The sequence below is a fragment of the Gorilla gorilla genome, chromosome 13 (assembly GCF_029281585.2).
Source record: "Gorilla gorilla gorilla isolate KB3781 chromosome 13, NHGRI_mGorGor1-v2.1_pri, whole genome shotgun sequence".
Classification (NCBI taxonomy): domain Eukaryota; kingdom Metazoa; phylum Chordata; class Mammalia; order Primates; family Hominidae; genus Gorilla; species Gorilla gorilla.
In genome coordinates, this window is record NC_073237.2 from 47,214,574 (window position 1) to 47,227,230 (window position 12,657).

The 12,657-nt window shown below is 33.8% G+C and overlaps 1 protein-coding gene across 11 annotated transcripts in view; it reads right to left on the reverse strand.

Moving 5' to 3' along the window:
• The window catches only part of CNTLN (centlein), a 365,528-nt gene that overhangs the window by 266,184 nt on the left and 86,687 nt on the right, over positions 1-12,657 (reverse strand). For all 11 annotated transcript variants that reach the window (XM_031014894.3, XM_031014893.3, XM_063696349.1 and 8 more), the window contains exon 3: positions 2,896-2,980. In XM_031014894.3, coding sequence (XP_030870754.3) covers positions 2,896-2,980 — 85 coding nt within the window. The remainder of the gene's footprint in view (positions 1-2,895; positions 2,981-12,657) is intronic.

Genomic DNA, 12,657 nt, shown 5'->3' on the forward strand with positions numbered 1-12,657 from the left:
GCATTGTACTCTCTCCTTACTTCTATAAAGTCTTTTCACCTCTTTCACTAAAATTTTTCCTTCCTCATTAAAAATATCAGTAAATATCTTGTTCTCAAAATTCTCACTGCTTAAAGTCTTCCCTCTAACTAAACTATTAAATACCCACATCTCCACGTCAAAACTCCCTCCCAAGTATCAGATTCATGCTTCCAACAGTTTGCTAAAAATCTCTAAATGGAATTCCTATCAGCATCTCAAACACAAACTTTCTAAGAGGAGCTCAAAACCTTACCTTCAAAACAATTTATACTTCCTGAAAATAAGCCTATTTTTGATAATAATGCCACTGTTCTCCTGGTTTCTCTAAGCTGAAAACCTAAGAGTCATTTTCAAAATTACTATCAAGTCCTTATGGTTCCATTTACATACCTTTAATTCCTGCCAACCTAATAATTCAGGTCCATGTCAGTGGACCTGACTATGAAATAACTACTCATAATTATGTACTGGGTATACAGTCGTCTGTATGAGACTAAAGAGTGGATGAAAGAGAAATAGTATCTGCCCTCATAGAAACTACAAAGTAGTGTAGGAGAATATGGCAATTTCCACCTTACTTCTATCATCACATAATCATCAAAGAGATTTAAAAAGCGTTAAAGGCAAGAAATGTAACTCTGAATATTCTACAACACCATCACAGGATAATATATACATTTAATACATTATCTTGTTGAACCTAACTGAAAATATACTTTGTAGAAAGTTATAATCATCATTGCACAAAAATGAAATGATTAATCCTAAGAAATTTGGGTCCCTACAAAGCAAATAATTTCTATTATGAGAGTTTAATATGTTATATATAAGCTATGTGATTCCACTCAAAAGATAAATAATGAAACAATCCCTACTCAAGGATGCAGAAGTAGACAAAGAATTTAGCAAAGAAAAGGGAAAAATATATTTTCATTTACAAAAGGCAACATTTTCTAAGGGTGTGCTATGGTTATCCAAAGCTGGTAAATCGAAGAGCATTCACTAAAGCATTGCAAACTTAATGCCTAAGGACATTAAAAATTTTCCTTCTCTCACAGAGTAGAGGTGTAATTGAGGAAGGGACTGCTAAACTTGTATCTACATTTTCTCAAATCGCCTGAATCTTGGGGTGGCCAAATGTTTTTCCAGTAAAATGTAAATACAAATGATGTCTGCCATGTCTGGCTCATAAGGTTGTACTTGTCAAGCAGCTTAGCCTAATCCAATTAATATACCAGGCACATGACAACATTTACCTATTTTAGAGTACATTTTAATGTTGTTTGATACTTGGGTGGTAAATACAAATGTTTCTTTCCAGAACAAATTTACTAAAATGTTATTCTTAACATTTTATCATCATAGTACCAATAATGACATTTTCTATAAGAAAAACTCAACTTTGGAAAACGTGTAAATTTCAAATTTCTAAGTTTATTGGAATCAATATTCCTTTTTAGAAAGAACAGATAGAAATGTAGGGAATGGAACTTTTAGTCTTTTCATAAAACAACTTTATCACAATAACTGATCCTAGATCAAAGTTCTCATGAACCTTTAATTGGTTAGAAAGAAAAATAAATTCAAAAGTCAAAAGAACATGGTTGCCAAAAAGGTACCTCCCAAGAAAAATTATAATTTATTTACTCCGTAATGAGCTTGAGTATAAAATGAATTTAAATATTATATAACGATATTAGCGACTCTTAAATTTCTTTCACTTCTTTTTTGAAATGTTTATATCTTGAAAATTGTTCCAGGAAGCATGACCACATGCACTTTTGCAGTGATTACATACTGATTATATAATCACACATAATTTTACATATTACATATACATATAATTATATGTAATTGTATAATTTACTGATTATAGATAAAAGATAGGACTGTACTTGATATAGTTTGAATATCTGTCCCTCCCCAAATCTCACGTTGAATTGTAATCCCCAAAGCTGAAAGTAGGGGCTGGTGAGGGGTGTTTGGGTCATGAGGGTGGATCCCTCATGGCTTGGTGCTGATTTTGCATAGGGAGTGAGTTTTCATGAGCTCTCGTTGTTTAAAAGTGTGTGGCATACACCCAGTAATGGGATGGCTGGGTCAAATGGTTATTCTAGTTCTAGATCCCTGATGAATCGCCATACTATGGCACATGTATACATATGTAACAAACCTGCACGTTGTGCACATGTACCCTAGAACTTAAAGTATAAAATATATATATATAAAAAAAATCAAAAAAATAATAAAAAAGTGTGTGGCACCTCCCTCACCATGCCCTGTCTCTCTCTCTTGCTCCTGCTATAACCATATGAAGTGTCACATGCTTTGCCTTCTGACATGAGGCCTTCCCAGAAGCAGATGTTGCTATGCATCCTGTACTGTCTGCAGAACCATAAGCCAATGAAACCTCTTTCTTATTAATTACCCAGTTTCAAGTATTTATTTGTAACAGTGGAAAAATGGCCTAATATAGTACTAACACAAAAATACAAGTTTTAAGTGTAAATAATATGATCCCAATTTTTATCTTTTCTACAAATAAAACCATCTGAAAATTTACAAGTTTCAGAAGTAAATGATAACTGCTAATAATGGCAAAATTCAACAAAATAAAGAATAATAGCTAGATACTATTATAAAACTGTAACATTAGATAAAGAGTTATAATCTATTAATTCAGAAAACAAAAGGGTACAAGTGAAGTATTAATGATGAAGAATAATCTTACTAGTGACTTCAAAATAGTAATGCTTTAACATAAGGACCCTGATATTCTCAATAAACACTATTGCAAAAAAATAAAAATAATTTTGAAGATCTACTACCGAAAACAAATATAGTTAATTTAAATATTTTTATTATAACACCAACCTGTTCAAATTCTTGTATTTTGGCATCCTTGACTTGCAGAATTTCTAGAACTTTTCTGTCTTTAGCTTCAGATTTCTGTTTTTCTCTAGATACAAAAATATAGAGAGTTTATTAGTCATAACTGGTAGCTAATACTTTAAATTTTCATATCCCAAATATTAATATCACTTTAAAATATAGAAAATTAAATAATCTTGAGTTGACCATATGGCAAGTGACAGCAACTTACAACTGCTGAAAACTAAGACAACTTCATACTAAAAGAACAGTTTCATTTCTAGATTTAGGTATATGATAAAAATTACATAAAACATGGTTTAACCTTGATTGCAATAACCATAATGTCATCGCTTTGAAAATAATTACAATTAAGTAAACATGTTCTTGTTAATTTAAGCTTTCATATACACAGTTATATTAACGATAAAATTTACCATTTTTTAAGAGTCTCAAAAGAGAGAGTAACAGAGATTTACTTATAGTCGATACCCTATAACTAGAATTTTTTGATTTCTGACACCTTCCTATACATTTCTAGTCTCTGAGAATACTATTAACTAAACTAAATGGTAGTTGTACAATCAAAGCATAGTTCTCTGGGAAACAGAAAATCACAATACTTGTAAAGAATGACTATCTTCTAAAACAAATATAGCTTTTAAACAAATATAGCTTTATAAAGGAAAAGGAGGAAAAGGGAAAGGAAGGAATAAAGGTCTGAAGAGACTGTATAATCAGGCTGACACCAGTCAATTTATATTATAAATAAGGGGAAATTTATTGGACACTGATTTACATTTTTTAAAAGGTCACAAATAAAATACATGGTATTCACAGAAAAACATAAACAATTAAACAGACAAATCTATATCTGTGAGAATCACAAATTAAACAAAAATAGAAAACTATAAATGGGGATGAAGCTACTATTTGCTGTCCCCCAGAGCCAGATGCAGGCTGAGGTGGAAAGGAGCTTGGCTTCTGGGGTTAATAGGAAATACGAGTGCCTTACCCAGTATGCAGAAGCACAACCAGGCTCATTGTGTGGGATGGGAATGCTAACTCATGAAATGAAGCTGGAAAAAAGCTTCTGCCCATCCTTGCCTAGAACCAAGGCTTATATTAGAGTCTAGAAAGGCAAAAGTTTATAGATGTAGCTCCCCAATCAAGAGTTGAGCCAAAACACCCTGCAACTGAGGCTAGGTATAGCAAAACCTCTATAAAACCTATTTCAGGTAAGAGACTAGGGTGAGATTGACAATTTAAAGGCAACTATAAAATTTCTAGAAAAAAAGATAGGCATTAGTTAAGGACGTGGTGGTGGAGAAAGAGGAGGAAGTAAACAGTAACAATAACAGCAATCTTCCCTCTTGAGATATGACCCCAAACAAAAAAATTCAAAATACATGAACCCACATACACTGACATACTAGTTCAAGTCAAAAGATGCAATCCTCTAGAAAAAATAAAAATAACCGAATACAATGAAAAAGACTACAATAAGTAAGTTAAAGGTCCGTAAAGACAAAAGAATAACTAATGTTAAAAGTAAAGCTGAGAGATGAAACACAATCAGGTAGATGTAAAGAAGCTATTAAAATCTTGAAGATAAAAAATTATAATCACTGAAGTAAAAAACAACTAAATGGACTAAGCTCAAAACTAGACACAAAAAGAGATTAGTGAAACGAGGGATAGTAATAAGGGATTCATCCAGAACACTACACAGGAAAATAGTGAGATTAAAAACATGAAAACACAGTTGCGACAAGTTTCTTTGGGAAACTCCAATATATGCCTACAACATTCCAGAAGTAATAACTATGGGGATGAAAAATAAAGCAATATTTCAGGAGGTAACTGCTGGGAATATTTTAGAATTAAATAAAGTTCTCAGATTGAAGGAATACCTACCAGAATAAATAAATGAAAGTCACATCTAATACATTAATCCATCACTCATTCAAGTATTTATTGCACATTTATTATATAACAGTCATTGGACTAGGGACTAGAGATATTGGAGGGAACAAAATAAACCAAGTTGCTGCCTTCATGGAATTAACATTTCAGTACATAGATAATGAAGATAAATAATACATAGTATGTCAAATTGCTATCAGTATAATAAGGACAATAAATTAGGGTAACGAAGAAAGGAATTCCCAGTCCTAGAGAAGCTGGGAGTGAAACGAAGGTTGTTGTTATTTTATATAGAATAGTTAACATGTAACTCTCCTTAAAAGTAATATTATATTTGAGGAGAGATCTAAAGGAAGGAAGGAAGAGTCATGAAGACCCTAGGGAAGAGTTTTCCAAGTCAAGTCATGGAACTAGTAGCAAGAGCAAAGACACAAGAGCAAGAGCAATTGGTATATTCAAAGAACAGCACGGAAGTACACACATTTATAGTAAAGTAGATAAGGAAATGGTAGCTAAGAACAGAGAAATCACTGGGGATAAAATAATATGTGGCCTTCTAGGCCCTGTGAAATTTGGATCTGAAGTGAAATGGGAAGGCAATGAGCAGAGAAATAACGTATAACATTCTAAGAGTATCAATGGCTGGTGGGTTGAGGACAGACCTTAAGGGTCAAGGGAGAAAGCAAAAAGACAAGTTAGAAAGCAAATGAAACAGCCAGGTAAAAAAGAAAGGTGAATTGTACAAGATAGGCAGATGCAGTGGCATTGAGAAGTGATTAAATTTTGGATACTTTTAAGGTAGAGCTAACAGGATTTCTTGATAGAAAAGTCAGGAATGTCTCCCAAGCTTTTGCCTACACAACTGGAAGAATGGAGTAGACATTATCTGAGACACAAAGAAGAAGTTTGGTGGACACAAGGATTTCAAATGTGGACATACTAAGTTTGAGATGCCTAATCAACATCCAAGAGGAGTAGGCAGTTGAATTAAAAAGTCTGGAATCAGTAAAAAAGTTAAGGCTGGAGATACAACTTTAGGAGTCATCCAAATACAGTAGTTCCCCCTTACCCTCAGTTTTACTTTCCATGGCTTCAGTTACCAGCAGCCAACTGTGATCCAAAAATATTAAATGATAAGTTCCAGAAATAAACAATCCATAAGCTTTAAATTGCAGTGCTGTTCTGAATGCATGAAAAAACTTGCACTGTCCAACTCCCAACTCACGTAGGACATGAATCATCTCTTTGTCGAAAGTATCCATGCTATAAACACTACCTGCCTATTACCGTGTAGGAAAAAACATAGTGTGCATAGGGTTCAGTGCTATCCATGGTTTCAAGTACCCGTTGGGAGGCTTGGAACATATCCCCCATGGATAAGGCAGACTACTGTATTTTTAAGACCATAAGGGTAGATAAGTTCACCTAGGGAGTGATTTTGCATAAAGAAGTATGAGGATTCAGTCCTGGAGCATTTCAACATTTATAGATTCGTGAGATAAGGAAAAAACATCACATGAAAGTAAGAAGGATAAGCCAGTAATTTAAGAGAATAAAGAGAAAGAGCTAAGTGAATAGAATTTAGTAGAAAGGAATGATCAAGTATATCAAATGCTGCAAACACACTAAAGACAGAAATGACTGCTGGATTTAGCAATATTAATGTATTAGTCTGTTTTCACACTGCTGATAAAGACATACCCGAGACTGGGAAGGAAAAGAGGTTTACTTGGACTTACAGTTCGACATGGCTGGGGAGGCCTCAGAATCATGGCAGGAGGTGAAAGGTACTTCTTACACATAGCAGCGGCAAGAGAAAATGAGGAAGATGCAAAAGCGGAAACCCCTGATAAAACCATCAGATCTCCCTTGCTTTCATATACCATGATATTCACTACCACGAGAACAGTACAGGGGAAACCACCCCCATGGTTCAAATTATTACCCACTAGGTCCTTTCCATAACACATTGGGAATTATGGGAGTACAACTGAAGATGAGATTTGGGTGGAGACACAGAGCCTAACCATATCAATTAAGGTCAGTAGCGATATCTTGACGAGAACTATTTTAGAAGGATGGTGATTACAAAGCCTAATTAGAGTGAGTTCAAGTGAGAAAGAAAAACACAGAAATACTGAAAAGTACTCTTCAGAGAAATTTTGCACAGAAAGGAGCAGAGAAATGGCAAAATAGTTCAAGGGAAATATGAGATCACAAGAGTTTGTTTTTGTTTTTGTTTTTTTTAAACATGGGAGATAAGACAGCCTGTGTGTATGCTGACAGGAATGATCCAGGGCAGTGAGAGACACTGATAATGCAGGACAGAAAAGAGAACTGCAGTCCAACATCTTTGAATCCTTGAGGCTTGAAGCATACATATAGTTTGTTCGGCCTTAGGTAAATATAAACAGTTCTTCCAAAGAAATAAAAAGAGAGAATATGAGAACAGATTCAGATATGTTTGTAGATACAGTTATGGGAAGGAATAAAAGCTCCCTTCTAAGAGTTTCCACTTTCTCAATGGTATATGAAAGCAAGGGTATCCAACAGCTGAAAGTAAGAATCGGAAAAGAAGTGTTGGAAGTTGAGAAAAGAGAAAAAAAAAATTCTAGGATACTGAAATAGTAAGTGGGCCAGGAAAAAATAGGATGATGACCAGGCAGTACTGAGGACCACTTAAAATTAGTGGTCATAAATTTATACAAGATCATTGTCATCATGGTTCAAGGTCTTTCTCAAGTCAAGTTTAGCCCTTTGGATGTAGGCACACAAAAGGTGGAGAATTGGAATAAACCACATTGGAAATTTTGCAAACATGTATATGATGATGATTTATTTTTACCATTTGCACTTTATCTTGCTTTATTATTTTGTTTTCTACTTACCATACATTAATAGTACATTTAATACATAATTGCAATCCATTATGTACAACTAGGCCTTCTTTTGTTTCTTCTATTAATAATAAAATATAATGTACTTTCAGAAACTGATGAATTTCTGCCCCTTTTTATTTTATGTTTTGGCGTTGCCTGTCGATATATCTGCCATTTTATATTTTAGTGTGTTTTGATTGATTTATACAACTATTTTATGTTAAAATATATGCACTTTACCTATAATTTGTCACTAATATATTATCTCAAATTACCACTTGAATGTTTAGCTTATCATTATAAAATCAGAAGTACTGCAAAAGAATACTAAATCTATTAGAGGTATATACATTAGGAGGAAAATAACAGGATCCCAAAAGTTAGGGCATGATAGGGTTTACCCAGGGACAAAGACCCAGATCATGAAAGTCAAAGCATTAACTACAGTCAGATAGTTCCTTTGTAAGTTGTTTTCCAGATATACCATGAATCTATTTTTAACTGTCCAGGAATTAGTTTATAGGGTTACAAAGGAATATAAATCATTCCATATAAAGACATATGCACCCATATATTCACTGCAGCACTGTTTACAATAGCAAAGACATGGAATCAACATAAATGCCCATCAATGATGGACTGGATAAAGAAAATGTGGTAAATATACTCTGTGGAATATACAAAGCCATAAAAAAGAACAAGATCATGTCCTTTGCAGGGACAGGGATGGAGCTGAAGGTCATTATCCTCAGAAAACTAATGCAGGTAGAGAAAATCAAATATTGCATGTGCAACATGTTCTTGCCTATAAGCGGGAGCTAAATGATGAGAACCCATGGCTGCACAGAGGGGAACAACACACACTGCGTCCTATCAGAGAGTGCAGGGTGGGAGGAGGTAGAAGATCAGGAAAAATAACTAATGGGTACTAGGCTTAATAAGTGGGTGATAAAATAATTTGTATAACAAACTCCCATGACACAAGTTTACCTTTAAAGTTTACCTAAAAAACATTTAACTACATTACAAACCTGCACATGTACCCCTAAACTTAAATGTTTTTAAAAAAAACTGTACGGTTAGTCTTTATAATCTCCTCTTCTATAATAAACTTAAGATCCCCACTAATGTCCAAATAAATCCTGGTGGTCCTTCTAAATGAGATACGGATAATACTAGATTATGTGACACCAAACCCAAACAAAAGCATTATTACAGCTTCCAAATGAGCTTGATACTAGGCTAATTATCTCCTATGACACAAGTATGTACACATACTCACAGTCTAACTAGTGGTTAGGTTGCCAGAGCACTAGCATCATCATCACCCAGGTTAGAAATGCATGTTCTTCAGCCCAATCCAGATGCACTGAATCAAGAACTGTAAGAGTGGGGGCCCAGCAATCTGTGTTTAACAAGGTGCTATGGACCGAAGGTTTGTGTCTCCTCAAAATTCATATATTGAGGCCCTAATAACCAATGTCATAGTATTTGGAGGTAGGCCTATGAAAGGCAATTAGGGTCATGAGGATTACTCCTTCATGAATGGGAGTAGCACCTTAATGAGAGGGGACACGAGAGAAGATCTCTCTGTGTCATATGAGGATACAACAAAAAGGCAGCCATCTACAAAGAGCCCTCACCAGAAACCACATTGGCTGGCATTTTAATTTTGTACTTCCCAGCTCCTGGAACCATGAGAATAAATGTTTGTTATTTAAGCCACCCAGGATTCTGTTTTAGCAGCGAGAACTGACTAAGACACAAGATCTCAAGCGATTCTGAGGCACACTAAAGTGTGAGAGTCACCAAAATAACAATAACACACTTCCCAGTAGATTAATCTGAGTGACATAATATTGAAAAAATGGGTCATAAGTGCCATATAAAATAAAAACTTCAAAAATATACCTGAATGGTATATCTTATAACCAAAAACCTCCAAAATTGACTAATATGTTACAATTTTGAAATTGAAATATAATCAAAACTCAAAATATGGCAATTTGTCTAGCAGCTCCTCCTGGTGGTATGAGATGTCTAACATTTTCATAACAGGAAAATGCTCCCAAGATAAAATGGCGCTGTAACAGGAATACAATATTTTCTACTTGAAAAAATAAAATTTTTAAATATTGTTTCAAGTTTATAATGTCACCAACCAATCTGGTCAATTCAATTAATACATGTACTTCTATGTACTTACAAGACCTAAAAAAAAAAGGTTCCTTAAAAAAAAAAAAAGACACTGCCAGGAGCTGATGATGATCAATGACTGAGACAAACTCCTGTTTAGCTAATTAGAACCACTGATGTGCAATAATGATGTGAGCGAAGAATATTTGCCGACTTCTTTAGCATGAAAAATGAAGCGAAGAGAGGCTGTCAAATCTGTACAACTTTTAAGCACCAATCATTTTTCCCAAGAGCACTTCCCATTTAAACATTTTAACAATGCTGTACTTAGCCACATGAGTTACCACGCTTTCAGTCAATTTTCTAAACTTAAAAATCTGAGAAATTATTCTGAATCATTAAGAAACAAAATTTTATTATGTTATAGACCATGCCATATATTATACACTACAACAGGATCATATTTTCTGGGTTTGAGCCCACTTTTAATGAGATGTCAAAATGAAATATTAGAGTCTAAAAAAACATCCAACTATAAATGAGGCAGTGATATTGGTCTGAATTTATAAACAAAATAAAAAAGCAAAACTAACTGAAGTTGGTTATTTTTGATTTACAGACATAAATAACACACAAAATAAAGCTATTTATTGGACTAACATTTTCTTTCATTTGAGTAGAGAACCTATTAAAATGCAGATTTTATACCTATCAAAGGTTTGCAATTTAAACAATTCCCAATTTCTAGTAAACACTAAGATTCTAAAACAGTAAGACTTAATAACAGAAGTTCAGAGAAATCAAAGTTATGCCATCATCAAATTATCCATTTATTCATGAACTATTTTATAAGTATTTTCTTATTATGAATACGCATACTGAATTACTGGAATGGCATCTATAAAAAATATACCAATAATAAAACTTGAAAAAGAGGTTGCAAAAATATTGTACAAACACATTTTACTCCACAGTGAAAGCAACTATTTAAAAAAAGAAAACTTTAATATGTGGAATAAAAGTAATTCAACAGATCCTAATTCATGTAAAAACTTTGATATAAAATGTTTTAAAGGCTCAAGTATAGTTAATATATCTACTTTGCTTTTATACAAAAATGAGTTTTTATTGTATAATCCAGAATTTAGAACTATTATATTTAATTTCCAGTATAAAATACATGTTTAAAATTATATTTGAAAGCCAAAACTTGTGCTGGAGAAGTTGGCAAACGACCAATGATGGACATTTTTTTCCTTATTCAATCAGACTAAAATGCAGAAGATTATCAGGCTAAGATGTGAATCTGAATCTGTAAATTATGGAGTACAGATGAACCCTTTAAACAAAGAAGCAACAATTGAAAAGAACACATCTGCTTATATTAAATACATTACTAAATAAGATCAGATACTCTTTATATATCAGATACTCATTCAACACCATTTCTAAATATACAAAACTGAAACTCAAAACAAAACCTTTTTCTGTTTTATAGTTAGAAATTAAGTGACTATTTCCTGATTTTCTTATATTTCATCTCTTTTAACTATTTGTCCAGATATTTCAGCATATACTCAACATTTATTATGTAAAACAACATAAAAGAGTAGGAAAAGATTGTGTATTATATGCCTTTTATGATTGTGCATTATATGCCTTTCATGATTGTGCAAATATTTTTCACCCAGAATCTAGAAGTTTCTTCCAGTGTTTGAAAATCAGCACTTCAGAACAGACTGTTTTAACATCTGCACATCACCAGGGTTGCCCCCAAGGATTTTTAAATGATGCCTGCCTGTGCTGAATAAAGTGCTAACTTGCACCTTGCATTTCAAACTGTGTCCTGAGCAGCCATCCAGTTGGTACAACAACAGCTGAATTCCCACAGGCCACTGTTCACTCAGGCTTGACTACAATTATCATGTCAATATTTTGTGCTCCGATATGCAGATATGCACACATGCAAGCTGCATAATACCTTCTTCTCCATGGAATGTTGAATTACGTTCAATGTTCTGGGAATTTTTAAGAAAACAGAAATAAACTCTCAACAAATAAAGGTGATCACAATTATTTTACCTTAAAAACAAAAGCTATGTTTCTGTACCACCTTCTGCCATGTGTATAAGGATTAAATTTTTAAAGTAACTATTCCTTACTATAATCTCACAATTATTTAATTTAAAAATCTTCATAAAAGTTAAAAGACTATTTGGTTAAGCTTCCTGCATCTATTGTAAAAGTTTGAATGTGATTCTTCATGCTTTATTGCAAGTACTCTCACCTTGAACATTAGAGTGGTTCCAATTAAACAACTTTCAGTTAGTTCCCATGACCATCCATCCACATCCCTACCTAGGTAATCATGGCTCTTGCAACAGGAAAAGTGCTCAGCAAAAATACATTTATGCCCTGGGTGGAACTGCCTGGCAGCATTGCTACCAGATGGCATAATTCTGGCAGCTACAGTTCTGGGGTCTCCAAACAGCCACGCTACTATCATGCTCCAAACTGCAACCCCTTTGCAGCCCATGTTGGCTTAATACACGTGGGACAGGGTACAACCATATAGCAGTTGTGTAACCCATGTGCTTTAGAGTGGAAAGGAGCAGGAGGGAGGTGGTCCCAGTAGTGAGAGAATATAACAAACTTACAGAAACAGTCCCCCTATCAAACATGCAAACATGTAAACTTTAACTCTAAAAATTGAAATAAAATAAGAAATAGAAATAAAAATAAGATAATCTCTCCTTTACTATGAAATTAAATCTTTGAACCAAGTGTATCAAGGATATAGCAAACATATCCTTGATAAACGTAT